The sequence below is a fragment of the Odocoileus virginianus genome, chromosome 26, assembly GCF_023699985.2.
Source record: "Odocoileus virginianus isolate 20LAN1187 ecotype Illinois chromosome 26, Ovbor_1.2, whole genome shotgun sequence".
Taxonomy (NCBI): Eukaryota; Metazoa; Chordata; class Mammalia; order Artiodactyla; family Cervidae; genus Odocoileus; species Odocoileus virginianus.
Window position 1 is genome coordinate 46,292,522 of NC_069699.1, and position 23,894 is coordinate 46,316,415.

Here is a 23,894-nt window from a genome sequence, read left to right on the forward strand (position 1 = left end):
CACCCTGGCCTTCAGAACTGTACCTCGGGCCCAGCCTCAGATCTATCTCATGAGGGCATTTATGGGGGTAAATTTCCGCCAACTCTAGACTGAGGGATATCCTTCTTAGATGAGATCCTGCTAACAACTGGCTCTGTGAAATTTGAGTCAGAGTCCTCGCTGGCCAACCAAGTGTCCACTGGAGCCTCTGCCCACCCTGGCTCCCAGACCCCCACCCCATCCTGCCAGTTCTCTCACTCCTGAAAGTGGAGACACTGGGCCTTACGGAGCCAAAGACAGGGACTTGGAGGTGAAGGGGTTGAAGAGGCCCAACAGCAGGCCAGTGCCAGGCCCTGGTCTCTCTCCTGGGGCTGTTGGGTCGAGGAGAGGGCAGGGTCCATGTCCATGTCCATGTCCATGCCAGGCCAGGGCTGCTCAAGGTGCTGACCCAGGTAAAGGACAGACTGGGCTTATCTGGGGTGGGAGCGGTGACGCAGGGACCCTGGAGCCTAGAACTGACGACAGAGGTCTGAGATGCCCAGTATCACGGGTCCCTCCATTCGTAACTACAATCTCGGCCGGTTTCTCCATCTACCAGAGCCTCGCTTCCTTAGCTGTAAAGTGGGGCCAGTGGCTGTACCTGCCTTGCAGAATTGTTGTGCCTCAGCGGGTTATGCACTGAGCCCTGTCTGACCACACGGGGATGAGGGGGTGCCTATCATCACTGTCCTCATCCTCCTGCATTGAGAGGCTGAGGAGCCCTGGAGGAAGGAAGGTGGCCCCCCCCCACTGGGGTGGAGAGCAGCAGGAGGGAACTGAGCCAGGGTGGGCGGTGAGGGGGCCCAGACGCAGGCACAAACAATCTGTTTCCCTGTAAACATGGGCGCCCACACCAGCCGGCCGCCACCCGGCGACTTCTGCGAGTTGGGAAAGTGCGGGTATGTTTACTCGCACTCCCCCGTGCCAGCTGGCGTGCTGGGCACAGCTTCCCTCCCAGCTGCCTCAACAGCCGGCGGCTCCCAGCTCAGGGAGGGGGAGCGCGCAGGGGCCCCCAGATCTTGCCTATAGTTTGATTCGGCTCAGGGTCACACACATACCCCACCCTCTGCATCCTGATGCTATCCTGGACCAAATCAAGAGGCCAGGGGGCTCTGAGAGTCTCCATGGCAGGTGCCCACCTGGCCAGGCCATGACATGGTTCCCCTGCTCTCCAAGATCACCTGAGTAGACAAAGGGCTGGAAGGCTGAAACTGTCCAGGGACTCCATACCTTGAGTATAGGCAACAGGTATCCCTCTAGTGGGGTCCAAGTGCCGTCCCTCCCCCAAATCCAGCTGCCTTCTCAGAAAGTGTTTCCATCGGAGTGTGCACGGCACGACACATCAACGCACCCAGAGCTGTTGGCGTACATGTTGCAGGTGGGGGTCGTCGCAGGGTTCCTAGTGCCCATGGCCCTAGGATGCTGGGGGCTCCGCATCTCAAGTTCTCTGCTCTGTGACCGCCTCGTCCGAGCTCGGCAGCAGCAGCTGCAGGAGGTGCATGCATCTTATCCCTGAGGCCAGGGCAGATTTCTGTCTGGGAGGAGTCTTCATGACCCCCCTGCACCACCCCAGCACCAGGCCTGGGTCAAGCACCTGGAACACAAGGAGTGGTGGAAACTTGAAGGAAGGGGCTCAGAGAGAGGACTTCTTAAGCAGGTACTAAGTGGGCCATGCTAGAGCTGAAACTTCTGACTTTGGAGCTGGGTGCTGGGTAATGGAGACCTGACCATGAAGCATTTGCTTTTGAAGTGACACAGGAGTGTGCCCCCTCCCCAGCTCCCATGGACTTGGTTGTCTGGCACCGTCACCCCTGTGGAAGGGAGACCCCCTGTCAGATTCCTCTCTCCCCCGACACCTGTCTCCACATATCCCCTTGATCACCAAGAGAGCCAGAACCTGGGGAAGATAGAGTCACAGATGGCCGGCTTCATGTAGACACACAGCCATGGGGTTGCTGCTATCTAACTAGCAGCCTAGAGCCCAGCTACTGTGTGAGGTGAACCCCTTTTAAGCATCTCTGACAGATGGGGCTTGCATACTTCCTGTGATGGGGAGCTCACTGCCTATCCAGATGCAGCTATTAGGGTTTGAGTGTAAGAAAGTTCCTCCTGTTTACCCGAGCTACAATATGCCTCTTTCCCCACAGGCACCATTAGGAACCTCAGAGTGCTGCCCTCAGGAACCTTGCCTCTGTCTCTTGGAGCTGGTTAGAAACCATACCCCTGCAGGATACTCTCACCTAAGATATACAAGCCTTAATGCTGGAGTCCAGGTTCAAAGTTGGATCTGGAATAACAGGTGGAGAATCAGGATTGCCATGGTTTTTAAAGTCAGCTTAGAAATTCACATCTGTTGCAGAGCCGCAGACACTGGCCGCAGCTAGGCGTGGGCTGCGCGTCAGCGCTCCCTGGTGGCGGGTCATTGCCTTGCCCCGGGGCCAGGGTGGGATAGCGCCTTGGCAGAGGTGGGGGTCTGCAGGGGGACAAGTGCAGAGAGATTGGCACACCCTGGCCCTAGCTTAGCTGGGAGGATTTGGTTTATTGTTTTGTGTTGGGTTTTGTGTCTTTTGAAAAACAAGAGATTGAGCCTTTTTATGACATGGATTTTACAGCGTAACGAGGCAGCGTAATTTCCCATTCTCAGCAGCAAGTGCACTTTTTACACTAATTGCATAATTAGACATAATGTACTAATTGCGGTAATGGATGACAGTCAACTAAACTTTAACTTTAAAAACAGGGAGGCGTTGCTGGGGGTGGTGGCGGGGGGCTTTAGGCCTCTGTGAATTTTTCAAAGGGAATCTGCTTCTGAGAGCTCCTGGCAGCTTCCTCTCAGGGGCCAAGGGGCCATGAAGCCACCAGGGCCTCCTCCCCTTGTGATCTGGGCCATGGCCCCTCCTTCCCTGAGGATCCCCCAACTCCATCCCCCACCAGCTGGGTATCTACCTCCCTTCCCATCAGAACCTGTCCCCCCAGCTTCCCTCCTCCCCCCTGCACACCTCTGTGCTCCTGATACTGAGCAATCCATTCCCTGCTTCCAGCCCAGGAGCACTTGCCTTTACTCCTGCAGTCCCTGACCCCCAGTCACCCCCGTGTCTGGCAGACTCCTGCCCAGCCCTTCAGGCTCCGCTCGAATGGCCTCCTCTCTGAAAATCTGTCTCAGTCTTTTCCTTCACACACTCCTGCCGCCCTCCCTACCCCAGCAGACCAGCCTCACTCACCGATGTCTCCTACACACCTCCCCCACCACCACTGCTCTGCCGTTAACAGCCCGAGTGGACATCTGTCCCCTCCGGTGCTGAGTCCCAGGGGGACAGGGACAAGGTCTGGCCCATCCCTGCTGCTCCCGGCTCCAGAGACCCCAACAAGAGCCTGTGGCATGAGTGTGAGTGCCCCAGTGGGGATGTAAGGGCAAGGGATGGGGCGGGCCACTAATGGGCCAGCAACCCAGCCGGGCAGCATTGTCATCTGCTCCAGGAAGCCAGGTCTCGAGCCCTCCTCCCCGTTCCCATTCTGCCTCTGTGTCCTCCACTGTAGCCCATGCAGGGCCCATTGTAGCAGCCCAGGTAGGCGTCTGCAAACCTCTCTAAACAGAGGGTTCATTCCAGGAAGCCCCGTTCAGTATGAAGGTTAGCTATTACTGATGTGACAACCCGCCTCACAATATACAAACTGCATGTGACATGACATGACGCCACATACAGCCGACTGACTGTGGAGCCAACCCCCCACAGGATGGTGGCAGCGTGGCAGGACCACATGGGACCCTCATGTGGCAGCTGGTGATCGTCAGCAGCTGATGAAGATTGCAGCCGAGTGGGCCTTAACCCGCTGCCGGTGCGCTGACTGTGTGCTCTGAGGCTCCGGGGCCCCTTGCCCTTGCCTTCCTGTAAACCCCATTCCAGAAAGGCCAGAGGGGGGCCACAACCCCTGCCCCAGGGAGCTCGCTATCTGCCACACACACAGCCCAGGGCCTCGTGTGTCCCCGGAGCAGCTGGGTCAGGCTTTTCATGCACCTGGTGTGGGCAGCCCCAGAGGAACGGGGCTGTGGGGCTCGCAGGTGGTTGGACATGGGGAACGTCCTGGTTTTGCAGCCTGTCCCAGATCTGTCCTGAGTGCCCTCAGGGGGAGGGTGCCCAGGTAACTGGCTACTCCGTCCACCCTGTGGTCTTCAAGGGTGATTATTAGCAGCTATGTCAATACCCTCGATTTCTCCGTGAAGGGAGGAGACAGGTGCAGCAGCAGCCTAGTGGGGGTGAGGGCAAGGGCCAGCATTGCCCTGACTGACTGGGGCCCCTGAGCTGGTCACTGCCAGTTCCTCCATCTCCCCACCTCCCTCTGGGCCCAGCTTAGGATCTCTGGGCCACCGAAAGCCCCCTACCTATCCTCCCACCTAAGGCTCCTCTGATCCCTGGCACAAATGTACCCCTTCCAGCAGCTGGCCCTTGTCTCCAACCCTAGATCCTGAGGCCTTCCCACTGCTTGCCCACGGAGTCTGGTATAGGGAGGTCGTCCCACCATCTCTAGGAACCTGTTGACCTGAGGGCTGGGCAGTTAAAACTCCCCCTAGCTGCTCCTTTCAGTCCTAGGGAGACACTGAGACGTAGCTAAAGGGGGCTGGAGAATAGTAAATCCTCCAAGAAGGCCATATCCTGGGGTTCAGCTCCCCCCCACACCTGCCTGTGCCCTGCTCAGCGTCCTGGGCAGGGGAAGTGGGGCAGGACGCCAGAGCACCCAGCTGAACCCCCAGCTGAGCCTGAGTCTTTGAGGAGTCAGGCAGCAGCAGGGCCCAGCCTGCATCAAATCTTTCTCGTTCCATTTTCTTTCTGATTTAATTTTCCAGAGATTAGGGCCCGTTCACCTTCACTGCAGAGAAGAGCCTCACACGCGTGCCTGTTTTTACTCCCAGGGCTGGGTGCTTGGTTAGCCGAGCAGGTTGGTTCTGCTGGTCGTCCACCCTCCTTCCCTTGCCTTCCACGGGCCTCAGCCTTCCAGTATCCCTCTGAGTCCCCGAGGCCCCTTTCAGGCCGCCCAGATTCCCAGCTGATCCCCTGTGCCTCATTTTCAAGTTTGGGGATCAGTGCAGGGAACAGAACTGCAGAGAGCGTGACCTAAAGCCAGCACTTTGGAGAAGAGTGGCCGTTCTTATCTGAGCAGCTGCGTGACCTGTCCTGTGTGGTCCTCAGTGCCCTGCCTGCTAATCGGGCACCATCAGAATGGTCCTTCCTCAGGGCTTGTATATCAGGGAGGCCAAGTGTGTGAAGCAGCAGCCTTTGGGTGGCCAGAGTCAACACACGGCAAACAGGGCTGTTTCTGCAGCCTCCGCAGCCCCTCTTCCTTCCTTCCTTTCCCATCCTCTCCCTTGCATCCCTTGCCCTCATTTTTGTATCCATCTCTTCCACCCTCCTCCTCTCCCTGAGCAGGTTGGGTGCTGGCTTGGGTCCAGGCCCCACTGCTGCTGACTCTCTGGGACTTAGCTAAATGCCTCAACAGTCTGATGGGGGGCTGCCCAGGTCAGCGGTCCTGGGCCTTTTGTCTCCTGTGTGGCTGCCCCGTGTTCAGGTGCCTCAGCATTTATTCCACTCCCAGGCAGGACTGTTTGGAGCTGGGAGGATAAGGCTGGCTCCATCCACCCTTGCAAGCATCCGAGCTTCCTGTCCAAGGTCACTGTTCCTCCAAGCGTCCTCCAGGCCCACCTCCCCTTTGTGTGTGGACACCTCTGGGAGCAGGAGGCTAGGCAGGGTCCCTGGGGCCCCGGCAGACCCCTGAATTCCCGAGGCCAGAAGGCAAGCTGGTCAGACATGCTGCTTCACAAAAGAGTTAACTGAAGCTGAGAGAGGGTTGGGGTTGCGGCCAACACTGTGGGGCATGGGTGGGGGTGTTGAGGGAAGTGGGTGGGAGGGAGGGGAGAGACATGGAAGGACAGGTCTTGGTCACTGGTAAGGGGTGCCCTCGAGGGGTGGAAGCTGAGCACTGGCCATGGGTGGTGGTGCAGGATGGAGCCAGGAACTGCTGGGAACGAGGGGCTGCAAACAGCCTCCTGAATTGTCACTCAGCACTTCTGTCGCTGTGTCTCCTGCTCTCCCCAACACATGCCCCTGGCCCCAGTTGGCCTGTACCCTAGTCTGCTGCCCTGTCCCACTGCCATTCACCGTCTCCTCCGGGGGATGAAGCCCCTGTCTCTTCCTCCTCTGTCATGGCCGGCGTGGAGCTGTCACCGCCGGTAGACCTGCTGGCCCCCGTCTCTTTCTCCTTGGTCCGGCTGCCGGCGCCGAGCTGGGGGCCATGCGGTGCTGCTGTGGGAGTTTTGGGTTTTTCCAATTAGCTGTCTGGGCCAAGGACACCAGCGGGCACACAGTCCTGCTGTGATTGTTGAGGCCCTGCGCCTGGTGAGCCCTGCTCTTTCTGTTGCTTCCGAGTTGGCTCTAGGGACCAGGGCTAGCGCCTGGGGTTGAGGGGAGCCAGGCTGGTGCTCTGGAGCTGCCCTGGGCCCTCCCGGACTTCCTGCTGGGCCTGCAGGTGGAAAGCACTCCTCGGGCTGCATCAGTTAGGGGGATGACCTCTCCCCCGGGGTGGGACCATCTGCTGGGCTGTGTCGCATGGATCTCTGGGACACAGGGTTCAGCTCAGGGCCCCACCCCAGGGGACGGGGACAGCTGGAGCAGGTCCAGGGGGATGTTGAGAGGGGTGAGGCACCTGGGATGGTTGGATGGAGGGCTCTTGCCTCTCAGGGGCTCATTTGGGATTGGGGGACAGGCTTGGCTAGAACTCAACTCAACCAGTCCCTGCAGTTCTAGAATTGTGCCCTCATCTCCCCAGAAATTCCTTCTTGCCCATTGCCCTGCCCTCACTCTAGGGAGGATATAGGTAGGCAGGCAGGGGAGGTAGACACAATGTGAACAGAGGTGTGGCAGGACGGACCCAGAGGCCTGAGTGCACCTGCCAATTCACTGAGCTGGAGCGGCCTCGAATTCTGGCACCAGTGCCCAGCAGAAGGATATCATGATGGGAACTTCCCTGGCAGTCCAGTGGTTAAGATGCCGTGCTTCCACTGCAAGAGGCACAGGTTCCATCCCTGGTCAAGGAACTAAGATCCTGCATGCTGCATGTATAGCTGAAAAAAATAGGGGGAGAAAAGGATGTCATGGTGGGTCTTTGGGTAGACCCAGGAAGAAAACCTGGCAGGTGTGGCCCCAAACTCCGAAGGATGGCACATCTGCAGGAGGAGGTGGAGGAGTCAGACCTAGGTTGTGCTGGCCCTGGAGGTTTTCTCCTGAACATGGAATTGGGCACACGCATTGACTGATGGTTCCTTTGTACATAGACCCAGTGCCTGGGGAGCAATGGAAGGGAGGTGGCCATGGTTGTATACTGTCCATGGCGTCCCTGTGTATAGGCCCCCCTGTTATCACCACCGTGGCTGAGGCCAAGATGGTGGAGACAAAGACAGGCTGACTGATGGAAGTGGGGCTGTCCAAGGAGGCCTGGGAGGGAGGGCGGGATGGGAGGTGGGCAGACAGGGGGAGACCAAGGCTGCCAGCCCAGCAGTGGGAGCCAAAGGCTTTGGATCCTAAGTATTCAAACCTAGCTGGGAGAGAGTGGAGGGAGAGTAGAAGCAGGAATAGGGCTATGATTCTGTCTGCAGAATTCTGGTGATCCTAAACAATAGCAATAATGCTGCAAAAATTAATACAGGCTCTTCGTGGCATGAGTCTTTTGGTCCTTGATCAGTGTGTTAGGGGAGGACTGCCATTCTCTGATTTAACAGATCAGACACCGCGATGGGGTATTTCTTAGCAGGGTCCCTGCTTCCAAGCCCTTGCATCCGCTGTCACGGTCCTTGGGTGTGACCCTGCCACTTGGAAACCCACTCTCTCTGCGGCCCCTGAGCCCTGGCTCAGCACCAGGTTCCCCAGGGGCATCCTAGACCCAGAGGGGAGGGACCCCCAGCTTCCCAGAGGAGAGCTGTCAGGAGGCTGCAAGGTCCAGCCTCCAGTACCAGGGCTGCCCCCACCATGGACAGCCCTGACTGCTGGGGTGCCAGGAGATGACCTTGAAGGGGAGTCAGATATGGGAACTTCATCCCCTGCCCGGAGAAGCCAGGCGGCTGCGCCCCCTGCTGACGCCAGCTGGCCAGGGTGCACTCAACAAAAGTTTCAGCCAGTGTGGTTGAGTGAGGCCTCAACACACCTGGGGCAGTGGTCCAGGATGGGGAAAGGGTGTGTATCTTTCAAGTCCCGAAACCTGGGAAGATGTCAGGGACGACGGGTGACTGGCTTTGCCCCTCACAGTCATGCGGCCTTGACCTGTCCTCTCCTATTTCTGAGCCTCAGTTTCTCCCGCAGTGGGCCCTGGGCTCTGGCCTCCCTGCGTTTCTCAGTGACCTCCCCTGGGCTCTGACCCCACCACTGTCTTCCATCTGGGGGCTTCTGGCCTGAGGCAGGCCCTGGGGAGCCCGGGGAAGCAGCCTGACCCGGCGCCCACTGGGGGCCTCCCTCCTGCCTGGCCATGCAGCCAGGCCTGTGACTCTCCCTGTAATCGCTGCGGCTCTGTGGGAAGGAGCGACTTCACCACAAATTATTTTGTTCTAAGAGAAGGACAAAAAGAAAAGAGAAGCCGGGAGGGATGGGGGTGGTGGGAGGAGACTGCCTGAGCCAGCTTTGAGCGGTGCTTTAACCCTTGGACTGCCAGGGGCCCGCTGGGCAGCAGGCCGGGGCTCTGAAGGCACCCGGTCCCCCACCTCCTCCCCTGTCACAAGCCAGAGGCCTTTATCTGCCTACTCTGCCTGTCACTCTCCCGACCTTATCTCCCCCGCCTGTCTGTCTCTCATCAGCGGCCTCTCCCACCTCCTTATCGCCTCCTCATCGCCTCCTCTCTGTCTCTCCACATCCCTCCACTCCTGCACAGCCCGATGGCAAAGTCTGGTGGCCGCGGTTCTGTTGTGGCGACCAGCCCGTGACCTTGTGCTGAAGGAGCCAGCTCGCGGCACAGATTTCCTGGGGTCACCTGGATGGACACGGGGGCTCATTCAGGCTCAGAGGCACATGTAGGGGTGTGCAGTGCACAATTGCGCACACACGCATACACACATGCACACACCCAAGACCCCTGTCGTGAACAAAGACGCCCACGGAAACCTGCTTCCGCATTTCACGTACAGCCCCCAGACTTCATCCAGCGGCCCTAACCCCCACCCCATCTCAACGCTCGGGCTCGTACACACGGATGGGTGTGTGTTGAGCCATAGCACACATTCACACACGCAGATGCTGACTCTCAGATTTACACCCTCACATGCATGTGCACACAGGCCAAGCCCCACCAAGGAAGAGGGGAGGCAGATTCGTTCCCCCCGTGCGCCTCTTCTTCCCTGATCCCTGCCCCCACATTCTGTGCCTAGGACAGAGGAGCCCCTCGGGGCACACCGAGCTCCCACAGTGGTTTCTACAAATGCCTTGGGGAAGCGCCAGCCAAAGTGGGGTATGGATGCCTGAGCCTGTGTGGAGAGGTGGCTTGGGGTGTGTGTGATGCATGTGTGGGTTGATGGGTGTGAGAACACCTTCGTGTCGGTACGTGGTGTACAGCGTGTGCCTCTTGGCTCCATCTCCCCACAGCACCCTGCCTCCCATCCAGCACCACCACCACCCCCCCGCCACCGCTGTTATTAGCAAGCCTGAGCCGGTCAGGGAGGTGCCACTTGTGGCCCGTGGACAGGGAACCCTGAGTCCCAGAGAAGGCGGTGACAACCTCGTCCCACCAGACTCACGCAAGCAGTGCAAGCAGTGGAGCCATGGCTTGAACTTCTTCCACGTCTATTGGAGCTTGGGCGGGACCCCCAGACCTCCCTGTTCTCTCTCGATGGCCAAAGCTGGGGTCAAGGTAGAGGTGAGGACTGTTCCGTGGGGAACTGTGCAGCGAGGGTGTCTCAGGACATTTCTCAGCCATGTCTCAGGAGTGGGGGATCACCCTGGCCTCACCTCAGGCTTTTGCTTCCTTCCAGATCTACAAGGACAACAGGAATCTGTTTGAGGTGCAGGAGAATGAGCCTCAGAAGCTGGTGGAGAAGGTGGCGGGGGACATTGAGAGCCTGCTGGACAGGAAGGTGCAGGCCCTGAAGGTAGGTGTGGTCGTGTGGGTGGAGGGAGGACCAGGCAGAGTGGCCTGCACCGTGAGGGCACCTCCCCGACCTGCCGTGAACACACAGCCCTCCTGGCCCTCTGAAGCCAGGCCAGGCCATCACTGGCAGGCTGTGCCATGTGGACTGTGGGCAGCTGCTGGCAGGAGCAAGATGGTTTCATGTGGAGCCGGGGCCTCGGGGGCCCTGCACGGGTACAATGTCAACCCCGGTCCTCCCTCTGTTGGGCTTGGGGTCTTCCTGTTCCTCCACTCTGCCTATGAGTGTGCCAAGGGTGAGCACTTGGCCAGGATGTGTGTGTGTGTGCGTGCTCGGTCATGTCTCTTTGCCACCCAATGGGCTGTAGCCTGCCAGGCTTCCTCTGTCCATGGAGATTCTCCAGGCAAGAATACTGGAGTGGGTTGCCATTCCCTTCTCCAGTGGATCTTCCCAACCTAGGGATCAAACCTGTGTCTCCGGCATTGGCAGGCGGATTCTTTACCACTGAGCCACCTGGGAATCCTCCCTGGCCAGGATGGCGACCTATTAGTGGCTGGGAACATGACCTGCAGACTCTGAGGCAGGGGGAGCGTGGAGGGCCCTGAATGCCTCACAGAGCAGGCCGTGGTTATGTGATGCCGGAGGCTGGAGCTCCTGTTCTGCCCACGACTTCTCCACCTGCCTCTGGGCCTCAGTGTTCCCATCTCTGCTGAGAGTTTGTGCCTCTCAGCTCCAAGACACCATGGTCCTGTGAGGTGACAGGACCTGCTGGTCCCCCTGGCCAGGTCTGCAAAGCCAGCAGACCCTGGTACTCGACCCACCCCTGGGAGAGCAGGTGGAAAAGGGCTCCCAGAGCTGCAGGGTGCCCTGGGTGGGTTGTGCAGGAAAGAAGGGAAGGGGTCCAGGCTGCCCCCAGATCAGAGGCACAAACCACTGCTGCCCCTGCCTGTGTCACAGAGACGAGTCCAGCAGAAAAGAGTGAAATACTGGTACACATGACAGCATGGATGAATATGAAAATGTTATATTGAGGGAAAGAAGCTCGTCATAAGGAACACCTATTGTGTGATCCCATATCTGTGAGATGTCCACAATAGGCAAAAGCATAGAAATGGAAAGTACATTAGCAGTTGCCTAGGGCTGGAAGGGAGGGGACAGGGAGTGTCTGCTAATGGGTACAAGGTTTCTTTTTGGGGATGCTGAAAATATTCTAAAATTAGAATGTGGTGATGAGTGCACAACTCTGAAAGGCTAAAAAAAACCAACACTGAATTGTATATTTTATGTGAGTGAATTTTATAGTATCTCAGTAAAGACAGTATCTCAGTCCTTTTTTAACAAGCAAGACCACACAAGCAAGGGTCCCAGCAGGGTCAAATCAGAGCAGCCAAACCCCCACCACATCCAGGCCCTGGGAGGGAACGAGGAACCCCTTCTCCAGGAGCTGGGCCCTCCTGTGCCCCTGGCATCCCCTGCCTGTGCCAGGTGACTTGGGATCGTGAACTAGGGAAAGGCCAGCATCCAGGATCAGAGTGGGGGGGGACCCTGAGGGCATCCCACCTAGTGTGGACCCAGAGGGCCCAGAGTTGGGCCCAACCTGACCTTGGGGTTCTCCTAGTCACAGACAGGGAGACAGTTGGGGAAGTGGACTGTCATGGGGAGGAGGCAGAGCCAAGCCTTCAGCTGGTACGGTCGCCCCTGTGAAGTGCGACAGTGTCCCCTGGTTGTAGGAACCGTCTGCCTGCCTCAAGCAGCCAGCGCACCATGTCCCACCCCTGTGCCTTATGCCTAGAACTGAACACTCTGCCCTCCTTTCTCTCGTTCTCTTTGTCCCTCTCTCCCCACTTTATTCCAGATCCCCTGTTTGCCCTCTACTTCCTTGCTTTGCAGCATGGCCCCTCCCCAGCTGCCCAGAGCACAGGCCACGAGCCCTGAACTTGTGCAGAAACCATCTGACAGTTTTGGGAAGCGTCCCCCTTTATGCCTGCTTCCCACCCTGGCTTTAGGACCAGTTACCTTGGCAGGGGTTGCTGAGCGGTGGTAACAACAGATGCCCCACCTGCCTTCCACACAGGGAGCCCGGGGCCCAGCCCTGCCCAGCCCCTGCCCAGCCCCTCTGAGCATCCCAGGGCTGGAGTCACTCCTCCAGCTCCTTTCCCACTCCTGGAGAAACAGGCAGCCTTGACGGCTGGAGGTTGGGGGACCCCAAAGCCTGGGTCTTGATCCCCACCCTGTCCCTATGCCCCACATGCCAGACTCTGCCCCAGAGACAGTGTGGATGTCTGCCTCCTTCCCACCGAATCCAGCCTGGGTGCCCTGGTTCTCCAGGGAGGAATGACAGGAAGAGGCACTCACTGATCAGGTACTCACCATCCTCTGAGTCTGTCATGTCATCTCACAGCAGTCCCTGAGGGAGAGAGACACTGAGACTCGGACATGCCATGCGTTCGGCCAGGTCTCTCTGACCCGAAGCCAGGCCCCTGACTGCCCACGTTAGTCCAGAGGTGTGCACGGAGCCCAGCGCTCTCCTGGCCAGTGAACCCCTCCTACTGCAACACCCCCTGCTCCAGACCCAGAAGATGCTCCTGTCCATATCTCTGGGGCAAGGAGAGGACCGTCCTTCACCTACCTTGGTCCTAGCTGTTCAAGATGAGCTTTGCTCTTCCTTGTTGTTCATTTTGCTTTTAATCAAGCTCTGGCTCTTTTCTCCTTTCGCACGTGTGTTTGCAGCCTCAGTGCATGTGGAGAGAGAGATGTTGGGGGTCTGGACCTCTCCACACTCTGTTGTCCCTCTAGCCCTGGACCCCATCCAAGAATCCAACTTAAATCCGCTTGCCCTGGTCTGCAGTTTTAATGTGAAGCTTGAAAGGAGGGGACCGAGCAACGCAGGACGGAAGTTCATTGTCTCATCTAATCAGGGACAGCGAGTTGTTTGTAACAAGTTTCTCCAAGCTGCACAGAGAGATTTTTCCAGCCAAGAGTCAGGCAGAGCAGGCCAAGTCAGGGACTTCACAATGCCAGGCAAGTAGCTTCCTGAAGCCCAGGACACCTGCTAGAGCCTCAGCTCTTAGGAGACATGGCGGGGACCTTCTAGGGACATCTACTATCCTGGAGGATGGGTCCTCTGAGCCAGAGCCTGCTTTGTTTGGGTCTTGAGTTCCAGGAGGGGTAGGGAGGTGCCTCAGTTCTTCTAGCACATTGGAGGCAGAGCTGGACCCAAGTCAGGACTCTCCTGTCCTCCCAGATGGAGCCTCCCTCAGAGTCCCTTCCTCAGAAAGGTCATCTCTTGGTTGTATTCCTTCCTCCATCCATTCTTCAGCACTCACTAAAGGCCTACTATGCGCCAGGCCAGTGCTGGGAGTGCAGTGAGGAAGGACAGGCCCCGTTCCTGTCCTCTTGGAGCTCTCAGTCTCATCCTGTCCCAGGTCTTAGTTTATCCCTCTGGGAAATGGGGACATGAGACCATCCCTGCCCAGTACTTCCGGTTTCACAGCTCCAGGGGTCATCATTTATAAAGGCCACAGTGCAAACAGTGCCTCTGAAGGTTGTGTCACTTTCAACACCATCCGGGCACCCCTGCTATGGGGCTCAGGGGAGAGGCCATGGGAGGTGAGGCATGACCCCACCGTGGGACATCCCAGGCTGCTTTCAGGGACAAGGCCAAGGGCAGTGTGGCTCAGTGAGCGTGGTTCCTAGAGAAAGGAAGCCCAGGGCCAGAGCAGCCAGGCCAGAGCAGGTTGTTAAGGGACATTAGTGTGGCAGCTAGAAGTCTGATCTCAGGGACAACTTTACACCTCCAACCTCAAATAAACTGGAGGCAGTGAATTTCTGGCCGAGATCCAGGACCTGGAGACTTTGACCCTTGAGTTCTGCCCTCCCCCGACCCGCCACCCAGCACCTGTGTTCCTCATGCTCCCCCCTCAGCTCCTTCTCATTGTCCTGGGGGCCCAGACCATTCTATAGCCCATGCCTTTGCATCTTTGCCTTCGTGCAGAGTTTTTAACCCTGTGGGCACACTGGAGTCACCTGCAGGGCTTTTAAATGGTTATGCCTAGGCCCCACCCTCAACCATGTATAGTAGATTATGTAGGGATGAGGCTGGGCTTCAGTATTTCTCAACGGTCCACAGATGATTCAGTGTCGAATCAGAGTTCACTACATTTCCCCTAAAAAGGCAGAAATAATTTCTCGCCACAGTTACTGGCCTCTTTCTGAGTGTCTACCAAGTGCGCAGCCTAAGATAAGCTGAAACACTTCAGATGTCTGCAGATCCTCCCTGCAACCCGAGAGTTACCCCCCTCCTATCCCCATTTTGGGCTTCCCTGGTGGCTTAGATGGTAGACAGTCTGCCTGCAATGCGGGAAACATGGGTTTGATCCCTAGGTCGGGAAGACTGCCTGGAGAAGGAAATGGCAACCTACTCCAGTATTCTTGCCTGGAGAATTCCACAGACAGAGGAACCTGGCGGGCTACCATCCATGGGGTCACAAAGAGTCAGACACAACTGAGAGACTTTCACATACATGCGTACATACATCCCCATTTTACATTTGAGGAAGCAGCCGCAGAGAGGTTACACAACTGGCCCCAGATCTCAGAGCAAAACTAGACCATAGATTCAGGTACTCGGGCTCCAAACCCCAGAAACTGCCCTCCTCTGTGCTGCCGCTAGTGGCCAGGTGCACTTGCTATCCACAAGAGGACAGGGCCAAGGGAAGAGCAGATGGTTCCTCTGTGGCAGAGACTTGCTCTGGGATGACCTAGTGACCTTGGGCCAGGCCTTGCCCCCGCTGCATCTTCCTTGGGCAGTGGAGATAAGACACTGGGCAACCCTCCCAGCCCAACCCCGTGATGCCCAGAGGGATACGACAGGGAGAGGTACATCAGTGGCTCTGGTCCTAGGGGTTCCAGTGGGCAGCATTCCCACCATCAGTGGCCTCTCTGGGGAGCGAGCATCATTTAAGAAGTAAAATTAAAAACCCTTCTGCACAGGGCCGCCCTGCTTTTGCCGCTAATGGCCACTTAACCCAATTAAACTGATGCATTGTTGGCAGTGGCTGGGTCTGTTCAGGAACTGCGCTCTGGGCTGAGTGTTCAGAGGAGCAGGAGGAATGAGCCAGAGAGGGAGCCAAGGGGCCAGGGGCTGTGGGGCATACCACCTGCCGTAGTCAGGAGGGAGAACGTTCTGCCTAGGTCCCCCTGACTCGCTGCTTTCTTTCTCAGACTTCACCTCATGCAGGCTTTCTTGGTGTTGGTGCTATGGACATTTTGAGCAGGATGAGTCTTTGCTGTGGGGGCTGTCTTGTGCACTGCAGGTGGTTAAGCAGCATCCTGACCCTCTGCCTGCTAGAGGCCAGTGTACATCACTTCTCCAGTCACAAGAACCAGAAATGTCCCCAAGTGTTGCCAGATATCCTCTGGGGGCAAAGTCCCATTTGGTTGAAAACCCCTGGTCTGATGAAACAGAGAGCTGCAGTCATTGTAGAAACCTCAGAAGCAGGGTGACATTGGAGACCTCAAAGAGACGCAGACAGATGGGGCAGCTGGAACAGGAGGATGATCCCTGCAGTTCAAAGGGGAAGGAGTGGGCTTGGGGCAGCCCGGAGGGGGCATAATGGATTGCGGGGGGAGTGTTTGGTCTTGGAGGCAGCTGAAGGCCAGATCAAAGCCAGGTCTGCAGATACATTCATGGATGGAGGTTGGACAAGCAGAGGGGCCCTGGAAAGACAGGGCCAGGGGTACCATCTGCTGCCAAGGCCTGGCCCAGAGTCAGAGCCTCATGAGTATTTGCAGAACAGAGGCTCAGGCTGTGGCTCCAGGTCACCCTCTGGGGTCTGACTCCAGACCAGAGAAGCTCTGAAAGGCACATGAATGGTGGACACACAGGCAGGGAATTCTGCAGCAGCGGCTGCCTCCACCCACCCTTCTCTGGGCAATTAAAAGGTGTTTATGTGGGGCTGGTAGCGGCTTCTGCCTCCCTTCCATTATGACCATTAAGAGATCTTGACCCTTCCACTTTTCCTGCTCTTGAAAGGAGCCGCGGACACGTGGAGCCAATTAGGCGCACGTGTGGGCGCCGAGGGCCCGAACAGCCTTTTCTCCCTGATTGCCGCGTTTACGGCTGATTATTCTCCCCTCACCCAAACAGCGCCGCCGCTTCTTGGCAAGGTGCCACTGCCACCCAGAGGAGCCAGCTGGGGCCCCCAGGGATGAGGGAGCGTTGAGTTAGTGAATGGGCAGCCACTGGGTGCCCACTATGTGGGAGCCCTTGGGCACCTCTGCCTAAGAGCGATCGCTCGGGAGTGGGAGTCAGAGGGAGCCCCTTGGAGGAGGTGGGCTGCCTGGGTGCAGAAGGGGTGGAGAACCGACGTCCACTCGCTGTGCACCCGAGGGTCCTGGGGCCCAGCATGAGCCCTGGGCAAAGAGGCTACTCACAGGCTGGTGGACGCACATATGGGAGCCCACCCCTGCCCACATCCCTGCCAGGTGGCTGAAAACGAAAAGACCTTTTGAAGGCACCCAGGCTGACCTGGTGGGACAGGGAGCTGGCCTCCCTGGGAACAAAGAAGGAGACAGCGCAGGAGGGGTATGGCTAGGGAATGGCCAAGGATCCTCAGGGAAATCCTGTCATTCCCTCCTCTTCTCCCACCTGCCTGAGCTAGTGGGGGTCTGGAAGGGCCGAGCTGTGGGTTTCGGGCTGGATTTCCCTGGTCCCTGGAATTACCCCTATGGAGCAGGCTCCTTTCCCAGCTCCTCCTGCAAAGTCTAGGGGCCTTCGGAGGGGTCAGAAGAGCTGTGGTCACTCCTCCCATCCACTGGCCAAAGGAAGGGTCTGGGGGCTAGAGGTGCAATGTCCCTGAGGGTCTTACACCCTCCCACCCGCCACTTCTCTGCTGTGTTCTCTCCCATGACTGAAGGGCCGAGGATAAGGCTGACTGTAGCTGCACATATAGGCATATTGCCCTGACCAGCAGCGCCCTCGGGTGCCCTGACCAGCAGCACCCACCTCCTGTGGGATGCATGACTGAGGCACCCCAGACCCAGGGCTCACCCCAGGAGGGGGTGTCTGAGCCTCTCCTACCTGGTGGCCCTGCTCAGAAGGCCAGGTGCATCCCCTGGGGCAGCATTCAGTCTCCCTGTCGTTTGCTTGTTCTCTCTGTCACTCAGCAAACCTCCACTGCCCCTAGCCTGACCCTGGGTGTGATGCCTCTCTCTACTCAGAGTGCAGCAGAATTCCCATTTTACAGATGAGGAAACAGAGGCTCAGAGGTGATGCCAACCCAACCACTGCCTGACTGAGACAGGGTCATGGTTCCCCCGCTCCACTGGCTCCTGAGCCAGTGTGCCTACCCCTCTGGAGAAGAAGCAGAGCTGTGCTGACTGGGGCAGAGAGGAAGAAGCCCAGGGTTGGGGAGGAAAATGGTGAGGGTCTTCCAGACAGAGGGCAGAGCACAAGCAAGGGCAGGAGCTCCACTGGGGGACCCTGGGGAACAGCTGGTCAGGGCAGCTGGATGCACATGCGGGCTGGGACTCACTGCCATGTGTTCCCTTTCTAACACCCCTGCCCCCTGCCCGCCACAGGAGGGGGAATCTAGGGCATGGGGTAGGGTGGTGGGCCATTGGCCGAATGGAGAAAATGAGCCCTGGGACCAAGGGTGATTGATTTGCTGGACTCGTTCCCCAGAGGCCAGCACTGTGGGATGAGCCTCTCCCACTCTGCCCACCCTCCTGGGGGTCCTAGCTGGCAAAGGGGAGGGGACACAGATGCTGGGAAGCAGAGTAAAAGGGCCTGCAGGTGCCACAGGGACAAGCCAGTCTAATTCAGGATCAGAGAAGTGAGAAATTTAATTGAGTTTTAATAGCATCTGGCCATTTGTTCTGAAATCCTCGTGTACAAGGGCTGGGGGAGGTGGTGTGCGCCTAAGGCAGGGCAGGCTAGTGGCCCTCCAGGACGACAGACTTCGAGGGGACAAAAAACAAGCTACGAGGTGTGGAGATCCGCTGACATGGGAGGGGCAAGTCTAAGAAGACAACCTGGAGGAGGTGGTGTTTGAGCTGAGCTGAGCCTTGGAAGGTTGGCAGGGGGGTGGTGCCTGGGGATTTCCGAAGGTGGAGAAAAGGAAGAAAGAAGTCACCGAGCCCTAGCAGTGAAGTGACTCAGACTGAATCTGCTGAGGCAAGGGTTGTGGGCTGGGAAGGGAGCCAGGAAGGTGCAGCCTGTGCATAACTATTTCCACTGGAGGGGAGAGAGGATGGGGAGGTGACAGAGGCGGGGGGGAAGAGTTCTGGGGCAGTCACTGCATATCTGTAAACATGGCCCTTTCAAAACCACCAGCAGTCCTGAGAGCAGCCAGTCACCTCTCTCAGCCCGTTTTCTATAGCTCAGAATACCCAGCGAGCAGTCTCTGTAGCAGTGGGTATCTGAAGAAGAGAGAATTGTGGGAGTGTGGGTTGGGAGGGCACAGTGCCTTGGCCCAGCCCCAGCATGGGGGGGCTTTGGGGTGCTGTGAAGGGCCTCAGGTCCCTCATGGATCCCTCAGCTGTGTTCTCCAAGTCCACACCTGAAGGCTGGACCAGCCCCCAGCACCATAGTGACCCCATGCAGGGGCTTGTGAGGTTGACCCTGCCTCAGCGTGTCATGGGATATCTGGTCTTCCGTGTCTTCTGCTTCCTTTAGCCTCTGTTTTCTGAGTGCTGAGCACCTCCTGTGTATACATGCCAGCCTAGGTTACCAGCGACAGGGACAGCATCCTGCAGGGCACCTCCTTTGAGGCATACTGTCTGTTCAACGTGAAGGGATGTGACCCATGCCACGAAGTGTGGATCCAGGGTGGTGAGCCCATGGATATTGACCAGGTCTAGGGGAATTGGGATGGGGGAAAAGAGGAGTGTTACTGGAGTCTCAGCCAGGCAGAGGAGAGGAAGGAAGAGGATCCAAGACAGAGGGCACAGCAGAGTACAAAGGCCAGAGGTAAGAAAGAGTGTGTGCGTGGAGTGTCTGGACATCTGCCCACGCGTGGAGGCGGAGGGCTTCACCTCTGGCTGACTCCGCAGAGCACGTGCACGGAGGCACTGGGAGGTGGGCCTCAAGATAGAGGCGGGAATGGGCTGTGCCCCATGTGGGTGCTGTTCCTTGGAGTCTAGCTGCGACCTCACCCAGTGACCACAATCTGGGTCATCCTGACCTTACACTACCCCCGAAAGAATCTCTGACCAAGAGTCCCCATTAGGAAGGTGGAACTTGGCACATGATACAGGTGAGCAAGAGAGAGCCAAGAATTAAGGGCCTCACCCTCCACTATGCAGCCCGCACACTCCCCTTGAGCAGCACCAGGCCCTTGGTAACGCTCACACTCTCTGAGCCTCAGTTTTCTTACCTGTCCAGTAGAGCCACAAGCGCAGCCTCACAGATCTGTCATCAGAGCTTATGCCCAGGCCGTGGTGACATCAGCTGAGCATGGGGCACCATGCAGATGTGAGGTGGGATGGACCCCAGTGGACAAGACTGACCTGCGCTCCTTCAGCCCCGCCCCACCCTGCTGGTAGGCCAACACTAGGCTGTAGGACCTCATGCCAGCTCTACCCCCTCTCCTAACACCTCATCCAGAGCCCGTCCCCAGCTCCCACCTCTGTGGGCCACACTGTCCAGGCTGCTCCATGCTTCCTGCCTCCTGGCACAGGCCTTGGGGCCCTTATTTGAGAGGCTGGTCACGGTTGCCAGGCCCTTTGTTCCAGCCTTCCTGTGTTTGCCCACTCTGTGCCTCGGCGAATGGGAGTCGCAGCATGTTTGCTGTGTCAACACCAGCTGGAGCCTAGTTATCAAGACAGCCCAGGGTACGAGGCCCCATCCGCCAGCTGCCCAGGTCCCTGGGGTCCAGCCCCTTCCTGGGCGGTTGGGGCGGATGGGCCAGTGGGGCAGCTCCCATGCCTCATCCATTCACCCACAGGACTGCCCGACCTGGGCCGGGCAAGTGGCTGGAAGCAGCAAAGACAGCCCTAGGCAGGAAACTGGACTTGGGTCAGGCACAGTGTCACCTTGGCATGACTCAGGAGGACTCCCTGGTAGAGTCAGCCTCCAAGCATTTGAAGGCTAGATTTGGGGCTTATCCACCCTTTATGAAGAAGGCCTTTGACCTCCCAGGCCCCAGTGCCAGCCCTCTCCTCCCTGGGTTCCCAGTCATCAGATCCAGAGACATCAGAGGAGAGGGGGCCTGAACAGTCCAGCAGATGGACACATGGATGGACAGGCAGTGAGACAGGGTCTAGGCAGGGGATCAGAACTCCAGGAGAGGACTCGAGGGGGCCTGAGCCAGGCCAGCTGACGTGCACGTGTGAGCCGTGCAGGTGTGGGAAGGTGGGGGAGCCACAGCACTGGGGAGGGCAGAGGTGGGCAGCCTCTGGCTGGTGGCTTGTACTGAGGGGTGCCTGTCACAGACAGACAGGGGAACAGAGGTCCAGAGACCGGGAACGACTTGCCCTGAGCCTGGGGAGAACTCAGGTTCCCGCCCTTTAAACAAAGCTGTTCCACCACTTGGGGGCCTCATCCTTTGGCCACGTGGCAGAGCTGAATCTTTAAATCCTATTTACTTATGAAAGAGACCCCCACCCACTTCATCAGTAGGTTTTCCAGAAATGAGTCTTTCAAGGGTGACTCACTCAGGAGACCGAGGCCTTCGAGGCGTGGACCAGGCAGGCATCTGGGTCAGGAGGCAGAAGGGCCAAGTGAAGTCTCAGGTACAGCACTGCTGCATCAGCTATATGGCCTTTGCTGGTGATTTCTCGTCTCAGGGTCTCAGTTTCCTTATTTGTAAAATGGGGTGGTAAGAGTCCACCCAGTGGGATTGCCGAGAGGGTCATCCAAGGTGAGACTTGATCAATTCATGGACATGTGCGTGCCATGGGGTTATTGCTGTTACAAGGAGGGGGCTTGGTCCACAGCAAAGATCCCCATCACTTGACCTCACTTCGGGAGTGTGTGGAAAAGCACCCCAGTTACCTCAAAGTGAGGAGATGTAGCACTGAGGCTGAGGCTAGAAGGATGGAGGAATCTGCCTGTCAGAGGGCGGGGAAAAGCATTGAGAAAGGGAACAGTATGAGGGCCCTGGGAGTGGGGAGGGAAGGTCACACAGAATTCATTGTGGCTACAGATTAGCTTGGGGTAGGGGAGCAGGGCTGAGACCCTCTGAGTCTCAAATGTTTACATGCAGGACCCCCACCACAAGCAAAAGCCCCCACCCAAAGACACAAGCTTGTTGGGGAGGGAGTGATGGTGGAGGAGCACATGTGAGTGTGGGCATATGTGTGTGTGTGTGTGCGCGCACATGTGCGCACATGTATGTCCACTCCACAATCTCCCAGTGATGTGACACGGACCTTTCCCCACCACCCGTGTGCATACCTAGGCCTCCTTTTATCAAATATTCTTCTGCTAATCTCATCTCCCTGGGTGACTGCCGTGTAATTAGCTCATTTTGCAAAATATTTCATCTGTCACATTTTCCCCTCGCCTGTTCCTTCTCCCAGGAATGGGTAGGAGTGGACATGGCGAGGGAAGATTTCTAGGCCTGGGGCCACCTCACGGGTCAGCTCTGGCCCTGCCCCCTGCACACAGGGCCCGCCACGTGCATCAGTACCTGCACAAGGCCTCCTCAACGCACATCCCAAACCCAGGGCCTGGTGAGCAGGTGGTGGTCAGTGGGCAGAGCCTGAGTGTCTGTGTCCTTTCTGGGTCAGGAGGAAGGGATGGTTCAGGCCTGACTGAGCCCTGCCGGGGGGGGGCACATGTGCACTCCTGGTCATACCTGGGGACAACTCAGGCCCAAGGCGGGCTCAGACTAATGAGCTCCTAAGTGGGCACATGTAATGGCAGGCAGGGATGAGGCAGGATGCCAGGTGGCCTCTGCTCAGCACAGGTGGCCATGTGTGGATGGACTGAGCCCCAGGTGTGCAATAAACACTTGGTTCCTAAGAGCCCTAGTGATCTTTCATTATTACCTATCTGCCTCCTGGGCCCCAGTGGACAAGGTCTCACAGAGGGTGGCTTACCCCAAGCCCCGACACTCCCACTCACCCACCCCAGCCACGGTCGGGTCTAGCTGTGAGATGGGGGCTGTTCCAGCAGTGCACTGTGCACAGGGCACATGTGGGGACCCCCGATGGATCACATGTGGCCCAGGCCTTGTCCCTGACCCCGCAGGATGGCTCTGGCCAAGGGGCTCTGGAGGTGGGGCCAAGCAGAGGGAGCCGTCTCTGTTGAGCCCCTACGTCCCTTGACCCATTCCCAGATGGAAAACCTGCAGCTTCTGAGGCCCCATCAGTGCAGAGAGCTCTCAGTGGCTCAGAACCTGCTGCAGTGAGGACCCCGGGTGGCTGGAAGGATGGGGCTTGGAGCCCTCGGCTGGCATGGCCTACTTTCCCTCGCGCCCGCCCCCCACTCTCTCCGCGCCTTCTTTTGCTTCCACTCCCTCGGGATGTAAATTCTCTTAAACTTTTAATTAAAAACATTCTGCTTTCTCCCCGCAAAATTTGCTTCCCTGTGATTTTCCTCTTAGGAGGAGAGATAGGGGTAAGGGGGTGGTGGGCAGGGAGTGGAGGTCAAGCCTTCCTGGGTCTCCATGGAGAAACCAGGGGAACCAAGTCCTGGCGCAGAGGAGGCACTGGCTGCCCCCTGCCCTGGGTCACCATCCCTGGCTCCCCAGCTCTGCCAAGGGAGGCATTTCTGAGGATGCCATCCCCAGGTGTCACAGCCAGATTTGGGGAAGGGCACCAGCTCCCTGCGTGCACTCCCACCACGTCCCACAGAATCACTCAAGACCACAGCAGCACGTGCCCATATGCACCGCATCTAAGGCACCGTGTTCTCCTGTGAGAGTGCTGTGAGCTCCATGGGTCACAGCTCGGGGATGTGCCCTACAGGTTTACTCGTCAGGCGAGATGCAGTCCCAGGCTGTGTCGTGGCCTCAGGGTCACCCGCTGGGTCACACGTGCTTCACAGGTCAAATTCCAAGTTCAGTTCAGAGGCACAAGATCAAGTCCTGGCTCACAAGATCATGGCCGAGGGATGCTGGGACACAGTTCCTTGACGTCAGGGAACCAGAACACCTTCTTTAATTATGGGGCTGGAGACAGGCTGGCCTGTCCCCGTGCCCCAGGCAGTGGCCTATTAACCTGTCCCTGAGTCTGGAGGGAGATGCCACCATGTCCTCGGGTGCCCATTTGAGAGCTGGAGCCCTCTAAATGTCTGCAAGTTCTTCCTTGCGAGATCTGCAAGGATCCAACCTGATCGGATCCTGCAAGATCTGACCGTAATCTCTCTTGCTAAACCCTTTCCTTGGCTCCACCTTTTAGGCTTCCTTGTCTGTAAGTCCTCCCTTGTCCAGGAGACACAAGTCCCCACCTCCACATGTTCCTGTTAGCTCCCCACTCATTTGCAGGTAAGGGGCTCCACCTTAGGGCTTCTGGGCCCAGCCCAGGAAGCCTCCCACAAACTCACAGCTTCCTCTGGGCACACCTCCCATGACGCATCCTGAGATGCTGCCATTGCAGGTTGTACCTCTCCCACCTCCAGAGACCCTCTTCCAGCCCCCAAGGGCCAAGGGACTCAAGACAGCACTGCCATCTCCTCCTACCTCCTCATCTCCACAGGAGTCGTTCGGTTGATACATACAGGGATGGAGGCTTTTTTCTCCCTTCGCAGCCCATCTCACCTGAACCTGTCATGCAGGTGCTGCTCATTCCCCAAGTACACACATGTGTGCCAGGC

General features: G+C 57.8%; 1 protein-coding gene across 8 annotated transcripts in view; it reads left to right on the plus strand.

Moving 5' to 3' along the window:
* CACNA2D2 (calcium voltage-gated channel auxiliary subunit alpha2delta 2) overlaps positions 1-23,894 on the plus strand; it is a 141,776-nt gene that overhangs the window by 60,393 nt on the left and 57,489 nt on the right. For all 8 annotated transcript variants that reach the window (XM_070456027.1, XM_070456025.1, XM_070456028.1 and 5 more), the window contains exon 3: positions 10,019-10,135. In XM_070456027.1, coding sequence (XP_070312128.1) covers positions 10,019-10,135 — 117 coding nt within the window. The remainder of the gene's footprint in view (positions 1-10,018; positions 10,136-23,894) is intronic.